This window comes from Cyprinodon tularosa, unplaced genomic scaffold (assembly GCF_016077235.1).
Source record: "Cyprinodon tularosa strain WSP-4 unplaced genomic scaffold, ASM1607723v1 ctg314, whole genome shotgun sequence".
Taxonomy (NCBI): Eukaryota; Metazoa; Chordata; class Actinopteri; order Cyprinodontiformes; family Cyprinodontidae; genus Cyprinodon; species Cyprinodon tularosa.
This window is the reverse complement of record NW_024039024.1, coordinates 794,568-821,208: the sequence shown is the minus strand read 5'-3', so window position 1 is coordinate 821,208 and position 26,641 is coordinate 794,568. Positions and strand designations below refer to the sequence as shown.

Sequence of the window (26,641 nt, the reverse complement as noted above, 5' to 3'; positions counted from 1 at the left end):
TTTCTCATATGCTGTCCTTTTGATAGGATTTTAGGTAACTATTTTGCCCTCTCTCCAAGTCTTATATATAGAGCATGCTCATTAATGGCAAATAAGGGCAAACATTTGGAGAACATGCATCAAAGTGGTTGCTAGATCAACAATACTGGATCTACAATCCAAAATACAAGCAATCCCAAAGAAGCACTTTGCTTCTGTTTAAAGTTATGCAACAAAATGGTTTTAAGATAAATGATCTGTTGTTCTCAGACTTAATGTTGTTAGAGATAATTCTCAGTTTCAGTTCACTTGGTCAAGCATTTTTCAACATTCCACCCTATATAAAGCATAATAAAATCAATATAATTCTTGGTGATATTGTACAATAATCGGTCAATGTTGGTATTGGTCAATGCTTAAAGCTTTAATATCGATACCGGAAAGGAAAGGGTTGAATAGGGACACCCCTTATGGTGCAGTATTTATAGTAATGCAGTACACACTTATTCACTTAGTTTTTGCTCAGGACTCAAGTCAATGTTAAATGACTTCAATCAAAATTGTATGAGAAGAAATTGTGATATGGGAAAACATCAGACTATACTGTGATAAAGCTGCTGATTCCATCCATCCATCCATCCATCCATCCATCCATCCATCCATCCATCCATCCATCCATCCATCCATCCATCCATCCATCCATCCATCCATTTCATCCATCCATTCATCCATCCATCCATTTCATCCATCCATCCATCCATCCATCCATTTGATCCATCCATCCATTTCATCCATCCATCCATCCATTTGATCCATCCATCCATTTCATCAATCCATCCATCCATCCATCCATCCATCCATCCATCCATCCATCCATCCATCCATCCATCCATCCATCCATCCATCCATCCATCCAAGTTTTTATTCTTGCAATGGGTGTAGTTAAATTTGCATAAATTGGTCTTAAAGATGACAAAAAGAGTGTTATTTTATGCAGCATAATTTACATTATGCTGCATAAAATAACACTCTTAAAAGTGTTCAAAATGTAAAACTGTAACTAAAATTCAACATGTATCTCATATTTATATTATCGATTTCAAATTGAAAAACAAAAAGCGAAGAGCAAATGACACTCTGTATACAATTGTTCAGCTGATGGCGTCCCAGTGGAAGCAATTTTTTCTCTCGTTGTCTCAGCACTGCATGTAATATCACTGCTACTAGCTGATATGATCAAGTAAGTACAACACTCTTGATTGCGACACATTCAATAAAACCTCAGCCAATTCGCCTACTGATCTGTGGTCCACACTGGTTTGCTACCACTATTTGTTGTTTATTACAGCCAAGCATAATGCAAACATATGACGACATCATTTCTTCTTCAAGTTTTTATTCAAATGTAAGTTCAAATCCCTTTGGTGTTGCTTTTAAGAACATCAAGATCAACTTCTAAGAGTTGATCAGGAAAACTGTAACCATAAATGTACTTTATGTTCAAAGCTCATCAGTGTATAGTGTATAGAAAGAGGAAGACAACTTACTGATTAAAATGATTCTGCTGATTTCGTCAGTTAAATACAGATGAGCACAGAGCTTATCTGTCAACCATGTTTGCTAAGATTTGATTCTAGATTTTTTTTGCTGTGTTTAGATCATTTTAGACAAAATATTTTGTGAAAATATATTTATTTTAAACATAGATTAAACATAGTTTTAGTAGTAGTAGTATTATGATGATTATCATGGTTTTCTCTTTGAGTTTTCATTGGTTTTATTTCCATTTTGTGTTATTCTAGTTGTTTTTGAGTTTGTATGTATTTCTTGTTTACCCTCTGTTTCCTTCCCTAGCTCACTTCTAGATGTTTCCATCCACACTTGTTCCTTGTCTGCTGATCAGCCTAGAATTTGTTCAGTCTTCCATTTATACTCCTCTTCTTCAGTTACTGTTTGTTGGTTCCCCGCCTTTGGGATTTTGATTAAATCTGAAAGAACCCATTCCTGCCTCCTCATCTCTGCATTTGGGTCCTCCAGCACCTTCTACCCAACCTTGAGAATGCTTCTTTTTCAGAACACTTACTTATGGCCATTGTGCCCTTAAAATAACCAAACAGCAATAGTGCCTTGAGTTATCTGCTAAACTGATGTTCTACTGTAAAAAGTAATAAAAGGTTGTTCTCGCATTTCTATTCCATGACTGTGTTTTTTCCAATCTGTGTTTCTACACAGCCAAATTTGTCTCTCTTTCATCTGATGAAAAAACAGAGGAGGCTTTGATCAGTCACCTGACTGGCTATATGTAGCAGCAGATTAGCATAGGGAAGTAATGCTTGGCATCCATGTTACATACAGCTGGTGATCTGTACTCATTTGGGCAGAATGTTAAAAATTTTGAATCACTATTGAAATGCTAATTTAGCTAACAGAACTAACTTTAAAAAAGCAAACTACGTTGAACTCACTTGTCTAACCCAAAGATTTTCCCAATGGATTCATAAATGTTTTTTAATATTTCTTTACACAGGTTTTTGAGCAAACTTTCCAATTTTTAGAAAGGGATTTTTCAACAGTACCCATCACACACCAACCTTCTATTCATTAGGTTGAGCCCACATAGCTGAAATAGAAGTCCTGATGAAAATACTGGTCCTCCATGGTGTGAATAGAATTTTAAAGTTAATGAACATGTTTTCTGAACATTTTTGAATCACAACTGCAATAGTTAGTTTTATGCCAATCTGAGCATAAATGGATTTGGTGATTCTTTAACAGAAACCCTGTGGTTAAAACTTTTTTATCTTTATTGACTTAGACTGTTTGCTTCCTATTAGGCTCTATTGGTTTTGTAAAAACATACCTGTGTGTCAGTGTTTTTCGTTTATTTGAAAGGTCAAATTAAACTGAAAAAGCACTGAAATCAATAGAAAAGTTATTTTTGTCTCCTTTGTCTTAGTAGCTTATTGGCTCTGTTCATTTTTAATTTTGGTTTTGCCAGTTTGTAATATTTGCTTAATTATTGGGGTGATTAAAAACTCTTAAATCCTTGCCTTCCTAGTGAGTTTATAAAGCACATGTTTTGTTTTTGAATTAAAGTTGGCATCATAGCTTATTTTATTTCAGTACTTAATTCCCATTGATATGATACAAGCAGCTTTAGAGACCGAGTTTTCAATTCTTCTTCACTGACTTTATTAGTTTAGCTATTTTCTTCTGGCCCCCAGTTCACATATCAAAGTAATAAAACACAAGAGAGACATAAGAATGACGTCGGTGGGATAACAGCTGTTGATGAGGCTCCATTATACTTTGTTTTTATGTGTCTGTGCAAATGTTCTACTATTCGGATTTATGACTGCCCCGTCTGGTCAGTTTGAAATTCTTTAGTGTTTTTGCAGAATTCAAACAGAGACTGCCTTGAGGATTTGTTAATTATTGTAAACCCAACCATGTTTACCGGCAGACCAAGATATTATGCAGCGAAAATATCTGTTTGCATCTCTGAAAAGGTCGTAATCCATTTTTCACAGAGTACTGGTGTGGCTTCATAGAAACATTCACAGAGACTTTGTTGTGCTCAGCAGCATTTCATAGCTCGTCTGTTTCTGACCTTAGGCTCCTTCCTGCTATAACTCTCTTCATTATGATCTTAATGGACCAATCAGCAGCATGCAGGCCAAAGGCACATGTCTCTTCACATTTTTCTTCACAGCTTCACTGCTATCTTTTTATTCCTTTGCCCTTTTTCCAATTCATGCTAGCTGTATGTCAATTGAATCCTTTTTATTTTAGCTGGCTGGTTTCTACTGTCCACAATGTATTGAGAGAATGTCTAATGACAGCAGGAAGGATTGCAGGTCTTTTCATCAAGGGTGTGTTGTACACCTCACATAGTGCATTTTGTTTATGTATGCAAATCTACATGAATAGCAAAGTGTTAAAGGAGCTTAACCAAACAAGTGTCTTTCTAGGCTTAAATGAACTGGCACTGAAATTGAAGGTTAAAAATTTGATCTTATGGAAGCAACAGAAAATAACAACTAGGTGCTGGCCTTGAATCAAAAGCTGTCTTCTTTTCTGTTAGAAAACAAATGTGTGGTTTCAGAAAAAAGGGTCATGGTATTTAGGGAATTAGGACTTGCATTAAAGCAATAACATACACAAAACACTCTGGAAAGGAGTGAGTAGAGTACAATTTACAAGGCAGGACTAAGAGAGTCATAGGAAAGTGGTTAGCACCAATAAGATAAATATGGACACAAAAGAAATGTCTTAGCAGTGTAAACGCAGCTTAAACACATCTATCGAAACAGTCTGCCAAGCTCAAGATTACCAGCCTGCTGCAGCTGTGCATCAAAGTAAAGCATATCATTGTTGGTTGTTTCCTACCAATAACTGTACCATAGATTTTTGTCTGCCATCATCAGTAGCCATGCTAACTAGTAAGTGGGTTCACAGTGAGTTCCACCGTGGGGCAGGGGTTGTGGAATGAGTGCTGTAGCACAGCGGAGAGTAGGGAGGAGGGACCTGTAACGAGTGCTTGTTAAAATTTTCATACTATGTCCAAGGTTTGCTCAAAAACCCTGCTGCAGCTTTTTGTCCAACCGAGATTATGACAGTTTCCAAATGTATAAGCAAACATCATTATAGACAAATGTCTTGCTGATAAATCAATAACATCAGCTTTTGCTTACATTGAATAAGTCAAATATTACTTTTAACTAATGGGCAATTGGGTATTTTTTTTTTATATATTCCTTTCCAAACATATATCTGTGCAATTTACTAATTTCGTTCTACTTTGTTAGTTTATCTGTTGATAATTAAAAATTGAATAAACATGCTTAAACTTTATCATGACTGTTGAACTACCAGAAGAGACTGCAGTATGTTTTCCATTTTGAGCTGCATTTCTTTTCACACTATTTTTACTCATAGGCATATATGATAAAACTTTGGATATTTACGCAAGTAGTTTTTGTGTCTCTGTGACAGTGCTAAATATATATGGGAAGTTATGCAAAACAGGATCTATAGGGGTGATGGATGTTGGGTCAACTAACACATCATCCTCAAAACTCCAGATAGTAACCTATTTTAACTCTCAGTCCTGCCACTCTGCACTCTAGTACATGTTACAGTCAGCAAATATAAGTGCAAATGTCAGCATGTTTATTTATTCATTATGCAACAAAACCCCTTAGCCTCAACATATACAGTTATCATCCCTACCTTGGATTTTCAGAAATATAACATCAAAACCAAACCCATCCTGGCTTACCCCCTATAGATGAAGTACAGTTAGTGGCAGCTCTTTAAAAAAAAAAAATGTACCTATTCATGATTTATTTGAAGGCCAATGTCAGCAAAAGATAAAAGGTTAAACATCCATTAAAATCGTTTTCCCTATTAGAATTTAGCCACAGTGTTCTTCAAATAAAAACGAACAGAAAACAACCCCCCAAAAATTTCTGAAGGAGTTCGGAAAAAAGAACATTGTTTGTACAGCTACATCTGTACATTTCCATTTACAGATAATTAGGTAATGGCAAGGAAAATAATTGCAAAATACAACCTTATAAAAAGAAGAAAACTAGTGTTTTTTCTGTCTCATTAGAATCAGACCTTTTTTTAGACATTGGATTTATAACACTGATTTTTTTTTTTTTTTTTACGTGTCCGATTATCTTTTCTGTTGTTTTACTTTAAATTCAGGACCAAAAAATGTTGCCTGTAAACATTTCACTACAGAAATTCACATATTAAAAAAATCAGCTGCAAAAATTTGACAACAGAAATTCAACTAAAAAGTTCAAATACAAAAATGTATCCAGCAGAAATTGAAATGCAAAAATTGAGATGCCAAAATGTGTTGAGCTTTTGATGATTGTGCACTCACACTGAATGCATTTTGGGCATCAAAAACGCTTAAACGCCGAAATATGGAAACTAAGTAAAGTTGCTTTGATGCTTCGACACTCTGGATGCTCAGTGCTCTGGTTGTTAATCTGCTCTGTTCTGTAGCTACAAGCTAAAAACATCATCTGTGTAGTCAGTTCATCAGGATTATGATCCTACTAAAATATACAGTTCTTATTCGGAGTGTGATGACTCGATCAGTCCCAGAAGCACGATCCGTACCATCAGCTCATTTGTGCATGCGCAACCACAAATACATTCGGGTTGCCCTCAATTTTATTTTGCCCTATCTGTACAGGAAATAAATCCTACACTACTTCCAAGAGCTAACTTTTCCGGCTTTGGATTTAAATATAAATCTAGTCTTTTTGAGCTTTATGTTTTCCTTTCGTGTTACCCTGAGCTTGTCTGATGATGACACACAAGCAGTTCAACAGAGAATATGTAAAAAGCATCAAAATTATCTCAGAAAAAATTTTTTTTTGAAAGGTATGTATTAGCGTTCTTTAGTGAGTTAAGGAGACGGATCGGGAAGTGACACGGAGCGCCAGACCTCCAGCATACCGCCGCCCGACAGCGCTGGAATATCTGCCTCTTTTGGCGGCTTGAAGTGAATATAAAGAGTAGATTTTGACTTTTTTATTTTTGACATAGTTAATAAAAAATTTTTAGTGCAGCAATAATGATCAGAATAACCCTCTTTTCCTTCTAGATAACAATAAGTTCTTCCTCCTTTTTTTAAATAATTTTTTCTTTAAATCTTTGTTGTTTACCTTCCTTTAGACAGCTCTGCAGAATCTATCACAGCTTGCATGTAGTGTCTATCTCCCCCCAAAAACTCCGGATCCTTTTTTCTGATTGGTTGATGCTTGGACTTCCAGCGGCAAGAGTAAAAAATCTTTGAAATCCAGTGTCAAACGCTCAGATACTTGGATGTTTGGACGTCAGAACGCTCAGGTGCCAGATCGCTTCGATACACTGATTTTCAGATGCCTCTCGACCACTCCCCCATGAACTTTGTATGTAAATCAGATGCTCTGATGCCCAAAACACGTCCGGTGTGAACACACAATTAGGCCGAACCAAGATTAAGTCAAGCAGCTAAAGGCCTCTTGACTTTATTACTGTTACAGAGCATGTGGGATTTCGAGGTAACCGCCCCGCTCTGTTCTAGACCACCTACGGAAAGCAAACCTTGAAGCCACCATGGTTCCTTCCATTTTACATGACTGGGCAAGTGGTCCGCATGTCGTCCATGAGCGGGGCGGAGAGGTGACCGAGGATGTGGAATCTGAGGCTTAACTGTGGCTTCTCTTGGTTCTCCAGCATCCTGTCCTCTCTCTTCTCAGTAGGAAGATATTTGTTCCTACCAGTAGGCAGAAATATCTGGTGTCTTGCATCTTTTTAAGATGTTTCTGCTTCCATACACTTGAAAAGTGTGGCTGAATTGCCTCTTCTGTTTGCAATCAGTTTGTCCAGATCTGCTTGTTAATGATCTGATTCTTTGACCGATGTGTGTTAAAGCAAAGATATATCCAAAACCTAAAGGACAACGGCCCCCTTAATAGCTAATAGTGCACTTCAACTCTAAAAGCTACATGAGGAAAAACAATATAGAGCATGTATTTGCATAAAATAACACTTGCTAAACCCAGCTTATTACCGTTCTCTAAGAAAAAATAGGCCTTTTACTGTCATCAGCAGCTAATGTGATGGATGACAGCAGGGAATTAAATTTACCAGATCTAAGCTAAACTGGATGCAAAGTTTTCTTCACAGTTCTTTCTTCGTCTTCATCATCATAGCTGTTTCTATTGTCTCTAGTGTTTATCAGTAATGCCACAGATAAAAAACAAAAACAATGCAGCCTCCAAGTTATATCTGAAGACAGCTAGTAGATGCTCCACCACATCAGCTAACTCATACTGTTTGTCACGTGACCAAATTAGTGTATTTGAATTTGCTATTAGTCGATTGACTCTAAATTGCTTTGGCTCAAGTCATCAAAACGTCCACACTTTTTGGCATCGGAATTTTTGTACTTGAATTTTAGCTGGTGAATTTTTTTTTTTATTAATTTCTGCTGTAAAATTTTTGCATCTGGATACCGGCTGTTACATTTCTGCAGCTGTTTTTTTTATTTGTTAATTACTGCAGTGGAATTTTACAGGCATGTTTTCTTGCTGGTGAATTTAAAGTGAAACAAATTCAAAAACAAAATTGCACAGGTTAAAAATTCTCATAAATTCAATGTCTAAAAAAGATCATATTCCTGTTTAACTTCCATAAAAAAGGGCTACTCCCATTTATTTCTACACTGGATCAGTTTGTGTTAAAAAAGCAATAGATATATGTGTTCAATAAAATACTGCAACAAACACCATCCCTTTTCTTTTATTTACTTAGGTTCCTTGCAGGGGGAACACCAGAGGAAGCTATACAAGGAGCTGCTGGCCAACTATAATCGACTGGAAAGACCGGTTATTAATGATTCAGCTCCTATTCAGGTGGAGCTGGGCCTCACTCTCCTACAGATTATAGATGTGGTGAGAATTTATTTTTTTACATGTGTTGATGTGTGAGACAATGTTGTGGGTTTTGGTTGGTTTAAATCTAAAGTGAAAATTTTTTTAATGGCTACATAATTTCTCACAAAAACCTACTGTGTTTACACCTACTAATGTATTACTTATGGCAACCTAAAAAATCAAATTACAAATTGAAGTATAGTTGTTTTTTTTAAGTTTAATGATTCTTAATGATTACACTACTATATTTATAATATATGATCATAAGATTAGAATTAGTTTAGAAATATGCTGAATGCAAAAATAATAAATCCCTATTACACATTTTATAAACTGCTATAATGGGAGTACAGAGGAATGTTTCTTTGTCAAGCATTGATAGTAGAATATTAGCAGAGAGCCAGAATTGTTAGCTGAATAAAAAAATAAAATACTGGCCTATAGATATTTTTATCATTTTTAAACCAGAATAACATAATAAATATGAATCCAAATTAACAACACAATCAAAAACCTTTCATTGTGTTTAGTTATTTACTTCAAGTATGATTCAGAATCATAGATTCAATGCTTGAAAAAAGCATTTAGGAATTTTACAATAGTTAATTTATGATAGTAATCTATGCTTTAGCTTCAGCCTTAAACATGAAAATTTTTATTTTCAGAATTGGTTTGTTTTTATTATTAAAATAGGTCTGAAATTCTGCCTTAAAAGTTGTCTATCCTTTTTTTCTTTGCCTTTTCGGTTCCTCGAGATTAATGTTTGTCTCAGTTAAAACACACATTGTTATACATTACTAATCAAATTTGCACTCAGTAACAGAATATAATGTCTAATCTGTCATTTTGGCCATATTTATCTCCACAATGGAGAGACAAAACTGGCTTCTACACTGTTAAAAAATTATATTATATATGTTTTTAATTGTTAACTTTTCTGTATGTGATTAAAATCCAAGTGAGGAGAGAGGCACAGATATTCTAATGATTCACCAGTACTAAGTCAGATATGCTTGTGTTACAGACTAAAGCTCCCATGCCTGCATAGATGCAGACAGCTGTCACCAGGAATTTTTCCTTTTAGATGAATCGTTGCAGCTCCTCTCTCTCTCAAATACTCCTGTACCTAAAGTTTTTTTCTAAACATGTCCTAGTTTGCAGCATCTGTTTAACCTAAAAAATAACTCTTGTTAATTTTGCCTTAGAAGGCTGAACTCAGGTCTCCAGATTAACTCTTGGACAGCTAATTCGCTTTAGCCTTGAGAAATCTGGCCTCATGAAGAATAAATATGATACGAATATATCTACTATATATAAGAGGTTAACTGCTCATAGTCCCAGCTGCTCACTTTATAAAAATGAGCTATAATTTACAATGTGAAGGAATAAAGTTATATGCAGTAAAATGTAGAAAAGTGGGAATGTGTTGACTTCTATGTAAGATTTTATGTGTTAAACGTACAAGTACAGCATTTTATTTGTGTTTTTTATGTCTGAAACTTTGTGTATTGATGGAAAAATGTTGAATAGTACTTAATGATGGCTTTAGTTTCTAGTGTTAAGCTACAGTGGAGACAGCTGTTATAGTTCATACTTACTGCTCAGATCCTTTGGAACCAGCAGTATTTTGGTTCTTTCTTTTAATATCCCTTGTTAATCGATTTTCTTTTGAAGACCAAAAAGTCTTTTCACTAACTTGCTGAAGATAGTTTTTCTTGGTTCACTTGATTGTTGATAAACCACATATTTATTTTCCTGTCTCTTTCATGTATCTGTGTGCAGGATGAGAAAAACCAAGTGCTAATGACCAATGCATGGCTGCAGCTGGTGAGTCAAGCTTTCCAGGGGACAGATTATTAGTAATCAAATGTTCTTCTCTTACATTTTGTGCTACAATTATTTTAAAGGCTTTGTTTGTTACTGGTATGACTGCTACATCATGAAGAGCAAGTTGGTGAAATCTAATTGTGCTCTTTCGGATATTTGTTCTGCTTGATTCTTTAAAAAGAACAGGATTGAGGGTTGTACTGTGTACATCATTTATAAACTTTCAGTAAAAGCTCCTCTGTTGTTCTCAGTACTGGACAGATGTCTACCTGAGCTGGAATCCAGAGAATTACCCCGGTGTCCAGAACCTCAGATTCCCTTCAGACCAGATATGGACGCCTGACATTCTTCTTTACAACAGGTCAGACTGTACTCTCTGATAAATCTTTTTTTGCAAGTTTTTTTTTTTTATTTTATTTAGAAAGATAATTAGAATTGCTTGCTATTCGTTTATAAACAAATGTGAAACTCAAAACCTCAGAATTTACTAAACCATGATAACAAGAACTTGTTTTTTTTTTATTGGTTTAATTTACGATTAGATGTGCAATGCAATATATTTACAAAAGAGAATCTTGGTAGGTAAAGAGTAATTTTGTCCTGGAGCATTAGCTACTCAATGAGTGAGCTCAGCACCACATCATCATTGTCAGGGGCGTGCACACATAGACACTAGGTGGTGCTAAAGCACTAGGAAGTTTGCCCTCTATCAAAGAAAATGCCCTTTTGAAACTCGTTTTTTTTTTTTATTATTATTAATATTATTAAGATTTTACTGAAGTCGGTTTTGAAATGATCTTTTGAAAACCTGAGCCATTAAAAACGACTGAAACAATGCCCCGAAATGACCGACCTACTTGCGCACAAACGACCAGCCTCTCTCTCTTCCTTTGTCACGTGAACGCGCTCGGTCGCCCGCAGGGCATGCCAGATGCGCAGCATCATAGCAGTTTTCAGATAGCAGGAACGGTCGCTGACAGGCTGCTTCTCCCGTGCCCCATTAGCCAGGTAATATACAGATCAAGCAGAATCATTTTGTTGTGCATTAAAATGTCTCATTCAGCAGCACCAAACAAGCATTTTGCCGACTGGTCACCAGATAAACTAGTTGTCTCCTTGTTAGATGCTATTTTACTTTTTATATTTTGTATCCATATTTTTTATCTTAAGTGTATACATTAGTCTATTTTATTGCATGACGTATATCCACAGTTTTTAGATATTTTTATAATTTTATTTACCTATTCCATATTATATGTTTCATGTTGCACGATTGTACCACAAAAAAATTCCTAGTTTGTGAACTCTTCACTAACAATGGCAATAAACCTGATTCTGATTCTGAAAGTTTTACACTGTAGCCCAAGTCAATGACAGATAACGTGAGGACGACCACATAGGCTACAAATAATTTTGGTAGAGTTTGCAATTGCAAATACGGAAGAGGATTAGGGCCACTGAAAAAAAAAATAAGTTAACTGATTTTTAAATTTTATTTCAGTTTAGTATGGGAAAAAAGTCAGAATGTACAAATCTATGTGTTAAGACAAATGTTTTCTGTTGTATAGGTTTTGTTAGGCAACATAAATTAACACATTTTGGTCTCTTTATTGTCTTAATTGTATATTGATTTAATAATTGCAGCACAATGCCAAGAAAGGAGGGTTAATCATATTGAAAAATCTTAAAAGCTGTTCACATTTTATTTTTAAGTGGTTTGTGCAGCAGGTTTTAAAATAGCTATTATTTTGTAGGCTACCATAAGTCATATCCACGTGACAAGACTTCCAGTCATGTTGCCCTAATAGCCCATTATTTAAACTAATGTGGCATATTTGTTAAAGCTATTATTATTATTATTATTATCATTATTATCATTATTATTGTCATGATGGTTATTATTAATATATTGTAGCCAGTCACAGCAGGGAAGCTCTATACCATCAACATATAACAGGACAGGAGATGAGGAAGAGTTCAGGGAAGACACAGAGACAGAAAAAGACCAGGATGAGGGAGAACAGATGGGTGAGGGAGAACAGGGAGATGAGCCAGATGAAAGAAGTACGCTTTAGTCTGTTCTGTTGGTGATGTGACTTTTTTCCATTGAAAACTCACGTTTAGAGAATGTTACAAATAAAAGTCAAATTTCATTCAACATGCGTTTATTTTTTTTTTATAATTAAGTGTTACACGTGCGCTAAAAAGTGCCCTCCCCCCCTCCTGAGCACCTGCCCCCGAAAATGTCTGTGCACGCCTCTGATCATTGTCTACTATGTGATTTAATATGAGGAGATTTGGGGTCCGTTTCGTGAAGCAGGTTAACAGAAAACTCTAAGTTGTCTAAACCTGAAAACAGAGAAAATCTGACTTTTCCGTTTCACAAAGAGAGTTTATTCAACCTCCGTTTCAGGCACCATAGTAACATTCTCCCAAAGGTAACCTGGTCGGTAGCAGGATGTTTTCAGTAAACTCAGAGCGTCCTCTGTCTCTGCTCTCCTTACAGAATCATGCTGTTTATTTCCTGATAGAGTATGATTTTTGTTGTAGTTTTGTGCATAAAAAATATATACATATCATTCACAAGGTCTGTTAGACACATTAGGTTTTAAAACAAACATTGCATGTCAGTTTGACAAGGATCTTATTAAGGAATGATCAGCATTTTTTCACAGAGAATTAAATTGTATCGGGAGAGGATTCTACAACTCAGTTGACAGGGCATGAGATTACTTGTTTTTGGTTTGTTTAAAATTAGCGAGATGCGGATAATTTTATTTTTATTTGGTTATATTTTCAGTATATGAAGAACTACTGAAATTATTTTCTGAATACACGTAAATAGATTTATTGATTCAGCTGGGGAAGAGGAATTACGTTAGGATTAGGATTCACTCGATGATAACAACCTAATGAGACTACTGGCACAATCAGATGGCATTCTATGGGACTGATAGCAGCTTATAACAGTCATTTTTTTGGGACGATAACATCCGATGCGTGGCTGCAAACAGCCACTTTACTGTGTAAAAGGAGACTGAATCAACATCAGGAGGGAAGCATGAGATGAACCACAGTTTCTATATATTAGAACAATGTTTTTATTGCTCATCCTCACTCATAATGTTTTCACGGTAACAACAATGATGGCAAGCCATTTTGTATGTACTAGTTTTACTGAATGTGTATTGCTAATTTCTGAAAAAAAAATGTTTTCTTTGTCTAAATGACCATTTCAAAAAAGATGATATTCTTCACATCTAGAATAAACATTCTGGATGTCTAGAAATTGATTTCAGACCTCCATAAAGCTCTCGATTTACCGGTCGATCTACGTTCCTACCCTCATCTATGGTCATGAACTCTGGGTCATGACCGAAAGAACGAGATCGCGGATACAAGCGGCCGAAATGGGTTTCCTCCGTAGGGTGGCTGGGCTCTCCCTTAGAGATAGGGTGAAAAGCTCGGTTGTCCGGGAGGGACTCGGAGTAGAGCCGCTGCTCCTCCACATCGAGAGGAGCCAGTTGAGGTGGCTTGGGCATCTGTTTAGGATGCCTCCTGGACGCCTCCCTGGTGAGGTGTTCCGGGCACGTCCCACCGGGGGGAGGCCCCGGGGAAGACCCAGGACACGCTGGAGAGACTATGTTTCTCTGCTGGCCTGGGAACGCCTTGGCGTTCCTCCTGAAGAGCTGGAAGAAGTGGCTGGGGAGAGGGAAGTCTGGGCCTCCCTTCTTAAGCTGCTGCCCCCGCGACCCGACCCCGGATAAGCGGAGGAAGATGGATGGATGGACCTCCATATTCCAAATATTAATGGTCAGAACTTGTATTATTTTAACTATGAAAAATTTTTTTCAGATATCATAAATACATTTTAGTCAAGCTGATAAATGTCAGAACAGCCACTTAAAATGTGTAAAAATTTCTAGGTATATAAAACTTAATTCTTACTAGTGTAAATTTTTTTTTTTTTTTACTAAAATTCTGTTTCTGCTACAAAAATATAATTTGGAAAATATATTATTAGAGTTAGGTCCAGGAGTGTAATTTTGATCAGTAAGAATCTTATTTAAGAGATCTACAAATGGAACTACAGAGAGGACAGCTTTTTAAATAAATGTGAAAACGGCCTTCCTACTTTATATAAACTTACACAGTAACTGGAGCAACAATCTTCTCCTTTGGTACTTTCCTCTCCTTTGTAGCTGCTGGGCTGTTTCTCTGTCTTTTAAAACATTCTCCTTTTTTATTTTATTTTTTGCATTTCTGCACTAAAATCTCTAGTTCCAGTGGGGTTAAATAGGCACTTCCTGTTGCCTGTTGTTATGGTGACTTGTCAAATTGATGCTCCACTGATAATGGCTTTTCATACTTTTTGCACACACGTTTAACTCTGTGTGGACCTAGTTAAAGTTGATTTAACTAATTGATAGCAGCCGTTGTGAAACCAAACACGGAGTTTTGGTTAGATCAAGTTAGAGCGGATTTAAGTATGAATTTGAATAAACCTGCTTCATGAAATGGACCCATGGAAACTGTGCAGCTTCCTGTCCACCGTCTACGTAGTGTTTGGCATTAGCATGGTGCTATCTGCATAAAATGTTAGTTCTTAATCAATTGAACGAGTTTGAAATTATTGACTAGTTCACCTGTACATTTTCCACTTTTTCACTTTGTTTAATGAACCCCCCCCCCAAGTTTAGTATCCAGAGTTTAGGTCTGAAGGGAGGATTGATTATTAAAACACTGAGAAATATGGCAGCAAGTAGCATCTTGTAAATATATAGAACATTTCTAAGTCTTACTTTTATGAAAATAGCACATGCACAGAAATGTTCTTTGTGTGTGACTTATTTTCCTTTGAAAAAAAGGAATAAAGAGAAAACAATCAGCAATTTGAAAATATAAATTGTTTTAAGATCCTCTTATATGCTTTGATAGAGCATATTACCATAATTAGCATTTAAATAAATGCATTTTTTTTAATAACCCTAAAATAAATTTCATTCATTACAGTTCCTAGGCATCAAAACCAGAATGATAGGCTCTACGTATAAAGTCTGTATTTCCCCCAGTAAACACAAAAACACTCCTCCATGTCCATTTCATTGACAAAACAAAGGTTGGGAGGTATTAATCCACATTTAAAAAGCAAAGCTTTAAAACCTATGAGGATTACAAGCTATAATCTCTCTCTTTACACCCCCCTCTCATCCCCATTGCTCCCTTTTACCACGAGCCCTCCTTTCCGACTCTTGCCTTCCTTCCCTATGATCTCTCTTTTCATCATAATCTATTTTTATCTCCCTCCTTCTCTTTTTTTAATAAATCACCCTCTCGCTATGATTCACTCCATTCTATCAGCTTTTTTCACAGTATTTTATTGCTTCTGGCATTCATCTTTATTAATCATTTTATTTAATAGTGACTGTGAAAGTGTCAACATTTTACTGCTCCTCCCCTTTTGTGGTTCACCTGTACTTTTTCTCAAAGAGGTTCTGTTGTGTAGAAATTAAAGTTATCAGTAAAGTTCAGAAGCAGGTTTTTAACATTTCTATGTCCATTTCCGAATAATTAGCAGAAATCCCTACTGAGATGAGACCCAAATCTGACCTTTTCACAAACATTGCAACATGTCTAAATATTTAAAACTGCACATAATTATATAAAGGTGCCTCAATTATGATATCCTAGATACTCTTTCCTTATAGCATCCAGACTAGATAAAAGTCAAAAAAATAAAATGATATAATAGACAATAAAACAAATCTATTTCCCCTCTTATTTCATGTGTGATCCCTTTTCTTGTTCCCGTAGAAGAATTTTATATTTATATATTATGTGTATTTATTTTCTATTACTTGAACTAAACCAAAATAAACTGGGTTTTTACTGTCTTGTTTCTCAGAGGGAGCAAAAGGGGGATGGTAAGATAATGACAGCTAACAATTTTCACATAGAATCTTCAACATTTACATGATGCTAATTTCCCAGAATGTTCCCATTGTGGGACAAAAAAGGGATTTTCTATTCTATTCTATGCTAAAATACGTTTTTTTTTTATGTCTGTATGTTCAAAAGCAATAGATTGTTATTAATATGTGCATAGCTACAGTATTTGCTGGTTTTATATAGATAGAAAGCTAAATGGGTAGTTAATTAATGTTCATTTGATCATGAATGTTTTCTTGTTTTTCAGTTTAGTGTGTAGTAATATGTACTCAGTGGTCAGGTACAATCAGTTTGCCTCAGTAGGTTCTAGACATGGACTCAAAACTCTGATCTGCCCACAGATGACTATGGACACTGAGCTGCTTTGAGATTTTTTGTACCCTAAAATTAAAAAAGTTGTCATAAAGCAACCCCACAGACGCAGCGGGATTATTTACAGATTAATCTGGATGTAGATTAAGTTTAAACAAAGCATCTGTTTTGATTGTTATTAAAGATAAAATGTTATATTGATATATATATATATATATATATATATATATATATATATATATATATATATATATATATATATATATATATATATATATATATATATATATATATATATACTATTGTTTTCTGTCTCACTGGTTTAGAAAGCTGTTTACTGTCTCACTGGACTATAAAAATGTTTGCCATACAATAATAATAAATCATTTTTAAGAGTTTGTGCCATTTTTCTACTAAAATAAGCTCTAAGTAATATTCTTGGTGTGAACTGCGTGGTTACCACGGATATGTAGTGAACTAAATCATTAACTTTTGCAAAGATAAAAATGTTTTTTCAGCTAGAGTTTGAAATTTTTTTCAATTAGAAGTTTGATGCAATTTTGGTTAATGAATGTATAACTGGTACTGATCGAGGCAGAGGTTAAATTCACAGTCAAGATAGAGTGTTTAGAGCTCCCTTAGATGAAATTTTTAGTACTCGGCATTATAATTTGTTTTTAATGAAAACACACCATAAACTGTCAACACACCTAAAATCTGATCATACACATCAAATATGAACATAAATGTGGACATAGCTATTGCCTAGGAAAAAATTACCTCCTGCATGTAGACTCATGAATAAAACAGTTCAATGAGGTAATGACAGGTAATGACACATCACATATCATTAAACAGTGGCCCATCAGTGAGCCCTTATAGCATAGAGAGTGTCTGAGATGAATAACAAAACAGATGTATACAGCGTTACTCAGACAGGTGCCGACTCTATGTTTACTCCTTGATCTGATTTTAATATGAAGATAATGATGTTTGGTGGAGCTCAGTTCAGAGATCAGTTCAGGAAGTGCAATTAAAATGTAACCCTCTAAGGATGAGTGGGTTTCACATCACTCACTGTATATAAAGAAATGCTTTACGCAACAATAAGTCATTTACATGCGGAAGGCGGTAAGCTACTGTTGAGTGCCTTGCCCAAAGGCAAAAGTTTTAAAGGAGCTTTTAACCAGTAAAGCACTAAATGCAGGACAAACTCCTACTCCCTGAGCCATAACCTGACAACAGCCAGATGCATGTCTCGCTCCGCCCAGCTCCACTCACATACATCTGGGAACCCGCTCATTGAAAGTGATTTCCCCAACCGAATTTATGGTCTGTCCAATCAGGACGCAGGGTGGGTGTGTCCTGGAGTGGAGAAGCGACCGTGAGATTCCAACAACAATGGCGGCTCGCATTGAGGAAGCAAGCGTTAGCATTGATGCTGCTATTTCTTCTGTGTTGTCCAATCTATCTGATATTGTTTAATTAAAAGAACATCAGAGAACGGCTTTGAAGGCTTTTGTTGGTGGAAACGATGTTTTCGCCCTTCTCCCGACCGGATTTGGCAAGAGCTTGATCTACCAAATGGCTCCTCCTCTCACAGCGTCACGGGTTAGCTTCGGTGTGAGTGGTTGAAATAGCACGTCGATAAAGATGACAGACAAGTGGCTTATCCAATCATATGCAAGGAGTTTTGATAAGGCCCAGCCTTCAGTAAAGGCAATTCCTATGGCGGGTTCCCAGATGTATGTGAGCGGAGCTAGGCGGAGTGAAACATGCATCTGGCTGTTGTCAGGTTACCTGAGCCAGGCATGTATTGAAAAATGACATCAACACTAAATTTACTTTAGAGAACTAAATAGGTTTGTCTACAGCAGTTGCTGATGTTTTTACCTGATGAGAGTACAGACTCACATGAGTATTTAAGCTATTTCCTTTCATGGTAGATAAGAATCTTTTGTCCCCCATAGTTAATAAACTTAAAGTGAGTTCTTGAGTGCTTTCTTCATACACTTTTTTTTTATTTTAACATACTTTACATCGGACTATATTTCTGAAGTATAAAATTAGACAAGCCCCACGCATTTTCCTCAGTAAACATGGACAGTTTTTTTATTGTTATTATAAAGAATTTGGGGTTTTAGTTTTAATCAAAAGAAGCATGTGACTAAAAAAATGATGGAACCAAACGACCCATTCATCGGTTACCATTTGCATGTTTCCAAGCGATACAAGGCTGTGTCTATATAAGACTCAAACTCACTGCAGATCCAGACATTTGAATTGAGAAAGCTTCTTGGAGAGGTGGCGAAACGTCTTCAAATCTTGGAAACCAAGTCCAGTGGATATTTTTTGAATTTTTACGGAATGACTATGACCTGGATGACTGAGAAACTTCATCAGACTAAAAAAACACTTTTTTGTTCATTTTAGTTAATTTTATTTTGGCATAAAGGCTTAGTTAGTCATTGGCAGACACTGTCTCACAGTGATTCATGCAAAAGAGGTCTATATGGTGAGTCATACATTTACTATTCACTCTGAGTCCATGCTTACTACCCTGATAAATTATATTACTAATTACTATGGGTCTATGCATATACTGCCAGGGGGAATTATGCCACTAATCAAATGTTTGCATCTTTTCTGCTGTATGATTAGCAAACCGTATGTTCCAGTTCAGTAATTGCTGTTGATCTGATGCCTGTCAGAGTGACTCTGTTTGATAAGGAGGATGGAAGATTGTTGTTTCTTATTCCTGCCTGAGAGAAGCATCTATGGTCTATGGATTTGAATTTGAACAGCATGTATCCTGACATCCAGGATGGCATTATTAAAAACAGGTCCTTCAGGGTTTTACTGGTTGATCTTTAAACTATTTTTGAAATATCTAACTCTGAACTTCACATTGGGTCCTCGTTTACCGGGAGTATGAACTTGCATAACGTTTCCATGTTTATTGAGAGTAAATGCTAGCATACAAATTATATGCTTCCCTAAACAGCCATGCAAGCTGTTGATGTCCTTTTTCAATGTCAGTGGTCAGCAGTTTCACTTGACTGAGGATCAATAAGGCATATGGAGGACGCCAAGCTTGGATAGAGCATACATTATCTCTCCTTGCAGGTGACACAAAGGTACAACTAAGTTTGACATAGGTTACACATATTTTTAGATAATTGTTTTTAAATGCTTTTGCATTGGTTTGCAGCTGCAGCAGTTGTTAACGCTGTTGCCTTGCAGGAAGAGACCTGGGTTTGAATGTCATGCCTGAACCTTTTCGTCATTATATATACAGGAATGGACTGAACTAGATATTGCAGAAAACACAAGATGTTGCAGTACCTACACAAATTCCTGCTTATCTGTTTATCATAGCATAAGCTTTTCTAATTAAGATTTCAATTAAAAGGAGGGGCATGCACTGAAAAAAAAATAGAGGTTGACAGAACTTAAATTTTCTAGGCAACGTGATGCATTTGGTTTTTTGAGTTTTCGTTACTTAAATTCACTGTGGTTGAGTTTACAAAGATTTTTGAGTTCTGCCAACTTAGGTTTTTGGAGTGTTACATAGAAATTTTGAGTTCTACCAACTTAGGTTTTTGAGTTTCACCTTTAAGTTCTGAGTTCTATCAACTTTGTTTTATGAGTTTGACATATAGATTTTGAGTTCTACAAACTCAGATTTTGTAGTGTTATCTGCAAGTTGAGTTCTATCAACTGAGTTTTTTTAGTCCTACCAATCGTCTTCACTACCAATCATTCAACACACAAAAAATTATGTTAATACAACATTTTTATTGCTTCAAGTCAAACATTGTATCAATAGATACAGTATAAAACCATGTTCAACAACATAATCTTAACTGCACAGATCAAAGTAACCTGACACTGGACCAGAATGTTCTAGATTCGTAAGAGGGAGTGATGATGAGGGAAAAAACAGTAAGACACCGATTTAGTAAGAGGAAAACACACAGGTAATTTTTTGTGAAGTAAGTGTATTAACATATATGAAAAAATAACAGTTTTACAAATTTGGACGGCCTTCAGTTTGTTTTTTTCAATTGTAGTCTCTTTAAATTGGGTGCACCCTTTAAAAAAAATAAAATGAAATAAAATGTCTTGTTTCCCAATGGAAAAAGAAAAAGGTTTTCCCTTTTCATCTCTGAGTTTTTCTTTTTAGTCCTACCACTCCGACAGGACGATGAATGCAAGAAAAAAAAGTCCTCTTCAGTCCAAATCCTTCTCTTTAGTCCAAATCCAGATGTTCACACGGTTGGCTCCCCATCTCCATTTAAGGAGACAATCCAGAATCCAGGGTATCCAAAAAACCGGGCCTGCATAGCACAACAGGGCTTAGTTAAATCCATTCACTTCTTGTTCTTAACTGTACAGTTTATATCTCTCCAAGTATGATAAATTTCAGTGTGTAATGTAACTTTTCTAACTCATTACGAATTAACAGCTGCATTACAGGGTTAACATATAAAATGTTAATGTCACTGTTTTTCTTCTAAAGCAAAAAAATCATGAAAGCAAAAAATCCACATGTAAATAATTATAAAACCACTTACAGTTAAACAGTAAATACCCACATCGGATTAAGAAAGTAAAATAATGTAATCTTGTAATATTCTGTGCCTGAGTGCAACAACACTGCACTACATAAAACAATTTAGAAATGTATTACTTATTAAAGTTATTACACTCAACTTAATGTCTCTTTTCATTTGTGCAATGAAAATAACAGGCACACTCTTTTCTCTGCATAAACACTCACCCGCATATGCGCGGCATAAACACGCACGCGCACACGCGCATTATAAACACGCGCGCGCACGTGCTCGGCTTTTCCTTTCATCAGAACGTGAAAAACATGTGAACTCATGCTTCAACTCGGTGGCAATACACCACGAGGGAATGCTAACTCACGGAGCTAACCGCTAACTGGCCGTACTTTGCAGCACTCACCGGGAAAAGAAAAGATTCAGAAAACTGGTAAGGTCCCAGGGTCGTTCCTCCGTGGTTCTCCAGATGCATAAAAGCACAATGTCCGCCAATCTTCTCAAACACGAGGGAAAAAGGCTGTGCACTTGAAGAAAGGGATAGGAAACCCCGTACCGTAGTGGGCGTGTCCATGAACATAAGCAGTGCGCATGCCCATGAGTTTACAGTTGAGGGAACTCAAAAAATCTTGTATAGGTGATTTGAAACTCCTTGTTAAACCAACTTCTGAGAATTTGAGTTGGGCAAACGTGTATTTATTTGTTAGATGTCAAATTTATATTTCTGAGTCGGATTACAATACAATTGTGTGTTAGAACAACAATTGCCATTTACTTTTTTAACAGTGTGTACTTTTACACATACTGTTCTTTCTTAAAGATATTAAGATAGAAGTAATTCATTCAACTTATAGATACAAATACATATAGATATGCTTTTGCAGGGATGTGATTATCACACTGTACTTGGAAATAGTTTGCTCACAGATCATCCAGTTTTCTCTTGTACCTCCTGAACTTTATCAGCCTAAAGCCGTCAAACATACTGTAATGTCTCAAAGAGGTTTTCTCTGGGGGCACTTTATTTTAGGCGTTATGACATAGCAAGCATGGATGGATGGTTCTGACAACATCTCACTGGACCTTGAGCTGAAGGCAGTGACCTTAAAGGAATAGTACACCCAAAACATGATTAGCCTTCATTTTCTACTCACCCCCATGCTGAACAACACTCTGGAGTACTTTTTTGATATCTCAAATGCATCTGGAGATCTGGGAGGCTTCTTGCTGTCTGCTGACATTCAAATAATGGAGGTCTATAGTGCCCGAGACAGAAAGGTCCACAAAAGTCCACAAAAACGTGTCAATATTCGTCCATACTGCTCGTCCAATGTAATTCAAGTGTCCTGAGTGGGTAGCATCCAGAATTTACTCGAAACGAAGTCATTTAGAACGTTTAGAACGTTTAGAACGTTTTTAGAGCGCCCCCATGCGCGCTCACGATTCTACGGAAGCCGGCAGACCAAACCGGAAGAAAGTCCGCATTCAGCGTCTGCTCTGCCGATAATGCAAGCGTAGAAGAAGAAATGTGCTGTTTACCTGTGCAAAGAAAGAAACAACGAAAGAAAAATGTCTGAGGACTTCAGTGTTGAGGAAGAGCATGAATTCTTTGCCGAGCTGAATGCGCTGGTTTGGTCTGCCGGCTTCCGTAGAATCGTGAGCGCGCATGGGGGCGCTATTAGGAAATCCTATACACTACTGTTTATGCTCTAAAAACATTCTAAATGACTTCGTTTCGAGTAAATTATGGATGCTACCCACTCAGGACACTTGGATTACATTGGACGAGCAGTATGGAGGAATATTGACACGTTTTTGTGGACTTTTATGGACCTTTCTGTCTCGGGCGCCATAGACCTCCATTATTTGAATGTCAGCAGACAGCAAGAAGCCTCCCAGATCTCCAGATGCATTTGAGATATCAAAAAAGTACTCCAGATTTTTGTTCAGCATGGGGGTGAGTAGAAAATGAAGGCTAATCATGTTTTGGGTGTACTATTCCTTTAAGGTGCTCTCAGCTATGAATAGCAAATAGCCTCAGAGAAAAGATCAAACCTCCTTGTTAACACTTCCTCCTTTTAAATTTCACAAAATAAGAAAGACTTTTAAACAATGAAAAATAATTTTTTGAAGACAAATGGAAGTGAATGCAAAGTCACTATAAAGATTTTGAGGCATGACATGCTTTCATGTACTTGTTTTTGTTACCTTATGGGGACAGTGTAAGGCCAAATTTTGTTTAGGTCTAAAGTGTGAATTTTGTTTGGGTTAGGTATATGTTGGTAATGGTTAGGGTAAGGGTCTGAATGATGCCATACAAACGAATGGAGGCCAATGAGAAGTCCTTATAAAACATGGAATCAAGAAGTGTGTGTGTGTGCAGGGTGATGTGCGTTAGAATAGCAGCGTAGCAGAAGGTGCTGAATGAGTGGTGACTCATGTCCCACAGTGCAGGAAAGCATCACTGCTACCATTGTCGCTGTTGGTCAGCGTCTGGTTCCCTCTGGCTCTACTCTGAGGATTTCACAGTGCTCTCTCTCCAGTATGAGTGTCTGTGTGGGGTTTAGGCTCCTCATACTCTCAGGGATATCACTTGTTCATTAGCATTTCTAATACCTGTGATGTGTACATTGCAAAAAATAACATCATGCTCATATCCAAGGTATACATTCTGTCTTATGGCAGAACTAATTTTAGGATTTACTCTGCTTAGGTGCATTTATATGGAGCTATATTTATTTTATTTTTATTTTGTAATGCAACCAAAGAACACATTTCAGAAATTGAAGTTTGAAAAACATCTCAATCACAAAAAGGTTTTTGCCATGTAACATCAAAGTATGCAAGTTGGACCTACATTTTTGCTATTTCAATTTAAAATAGAAATAGAAATTATGTAGAAATCCAGTTCAATGAATAACTTCTCCAATCCAATCTCCATTTTCTTTTTATAAATTACATTCCCTACTTTCCTGTCTCCACACCTTCAGAGGACTGATCCTACTCTGAGGTGTGGAACAAAGATGCATTTGTATTTTTGTCTACATTTAGGTTAGTATTATAATTTCTATTAACCTTGGATTGTCTATGCTATCCCTAATCTAGATATTAATCTCCTTTATGTTGCTCTTCTAAGACATTCTTTATTTATATCTAAAACATCCCCCTTCTACTTGTTTTTTCATCTAAATATAGTGAAGCAATGCTTGAGTAAGAGAGTGCGGTTTATCCCATTTCTTATTAATTCCAATATCACCATAGTGCAGAGTGATCATGTTAGTGCCATGCTCGAGAAGTATTTTTTTTTGGTTTATACACACAGGACATTATGACTTGTGTAAATATAGGAAAATCATTTTTAAAAAGCTTCAATCAATCCTTTAAACAGCATGTGTTAATGTAATGTGCAGAAAAGGGAAGACCCAGAATTCAACCAGAACAACGAGACATTTTAATAGTTTATTAGCATATGAAAGTGCCGCAGGTCAGGAGGAACAACCATCCAAGAACAAACACCAGCATTCTGTTTGCTGGCTTCAGCTCAATCTTCAACACCGCCCACCCAAACATTCCCTTCCAGAAGCTGAAGCTCACCCAGCTCACAGTGCCAGCCTCCACCTGTCAGTAGATCACCAGCTTCCTGACCTGACCTGACCTGACCGGGCCGGTGATACGGGAGGCATATCTTTTCTCCCCAAAAAACAGCAATTTTTTCTTTCACACTCCTCCTCTCTCTTTACACAAACGACTGCTTATCATCTGTAAAACTCCCAAAGTTTGAAGATGACAACATTTACTTTGGTCTTATCCTGGCCAGTGATCACATTAATATTTTGAAGGCAGACTAACAGGCCATTGAGGGTAACATTTCTAGCCGATAGATAGGTGATCAAATATTTATTTGCAGCTGTATCATAAAAATAAATAGTAAAGAAAATCATATATTGTGATTTCGTTTTTTTTTTTTATTTTTTTTTTAGTGGACATGCACCTGTAATGACAATTTCAGTCCCCTCAATGTTTCTTAGTGGGAGAACTTGTAAAATAGTAGGGTGTTCAAATCATTATTTTTCTCACTGTATTGTTTGTATCCAACAAGGAGTTTGAATTTGAAAAGCTACAAACTGTAGTGAAATATTGATAGTGATAAATAAATCTATTATTTAGTTTTTAATGAAAACCAATAGCCTTGACTCACTTTTCTGACTGACTGCCTGCTTATGATCCTCATTAAATGTACTTAGCCAAATTTTTTTATCATTGAAGATGGATGGTGTCTAAGTTTAAGCTGGAAATTATTTTAAATGCTTTATCAGATATGACATGTGGATCATTGTAATGGACTTTTAATCTGTTTTAACAAATCTGCTGTGCTTTGCATTTAGATTATGCAGACTTTTAACAGAGATAAACAGGGGTCAAATATTAATCCTGTCTTGGCTTCACTTTAGTTCTTCAAAGCTAATTTTAGAAATACTTTGATTTTTTGGGACATTCATGGTCAGGGCCCCTAAGACATCTTTGATCTCGGCTAATCTCCCCTCCTCCGCTGGAGCTGTGCTGTTCAGAGCCAGTTAAAAATTGTAAGGGATTCTACATCCTATTGACTCTATTAATTACTTCAAAAAGGCAGCTAAAAACATATTTTTCTGACAGGATTTATGTTAACGTGTGTTTTAATATTTTTTAATTACCCCTTTGTGAAGCACTTTAGGGTTTTATCCGTGAAATAGCTATACAAATAAAATTTTACTATCTTTATTTTTTACAAGCAATAGATAAACTAATAAAAAAAAATTGTTTTAACTCATAATTTTAAGATATGCCAATAATATAACATTTTTTACCTTGTGACAGAGATGTGAAATCATTTGAAGTCTTTTTTAGGTATTGAATATTTTTTAACTAGCTATGAAGAACATATAGTTTAGTTAGTCAGTAATTTTTTTGTTTTATATATATATATATATATATATATATATTGTATCACTAAAGCTTAACAAAATCAATGCAGAAATCAATTAGAGGATGTTCAGCATGTCTAATTTTAAGTTTACCATTAGCATTAAATTAAAGATCATTCTATTCATATTCCTGTTGTACTCTTTGCAGTGCTGATGAGCGCTTTGATGCCACATTTCACACCAATGTCCTGGTGAACGCTTCAGGTCACTGCCAGTACATCCCCCCCGGCATCCTGAAGAGCACCTGTTACATCGATGTGCGTTGGTTCCCTTTTGACGTACAGAAGTGTGACTTAAAGTTTGGCTCATGGACTCACAATGGCTGGCTTCTGGACCTCCAGAATCTTGATGTTGATACCTCCACTTACATACCCAATGGAGAATGGGACCTTGTGGGTAAGAAGGCATATTACACTGCAGCTTAACAATGGAGGACAGATTAAAAAAAAAAAAACATTACTTAAGTGCCTCAAATTCTTTTAAACATTTTAGGATCCTTCATTTTGGAGTCAAAAGACTATAAGAAAATAATATCCTCAAGGATATTGTTATTTATCACATCTAAAACAAATGCTTTGCAAGGGGAGCTCTTGCA

General features: G+C 36.2%; 1 protein-coding gene across 1 annotated transcript in view; it reads left to right on the top strand.

Annotated features, from left to right (window-relative positions):
• LOC119788343 (neuronal acetylcholine receptor subunit alpha-7-like) overlaps nucleotides 1–26,641 on the top strand; it is a 50,725-nt gene that overhangs the window by 8,449 nt on the left and 15,635 nt on the right. The window contains exons 2-5 of the mRNA XM_038292619.1: nucleotides 8,305–8,444; nucleotides 10,209–10,253; nucleotides 10,505–10,614; nucleotides 26,195–26,442. Of these exons, the coding sequence (XP_038148547.1) occupies nucleotides 8,305–8,444; nucleotides 10,209–10,253; nucleotides 10,505–10,614; nucleotides 26,195–26,442 (543 nt within the window). The remainder of the gene's footprint in view (nucleotides 1–8,304; nucleotides 8,445–10,208; nucleotides 10,254–10,504; nucleotides 10,615–26,194; nucleotides 26,443–26,641) is intronic.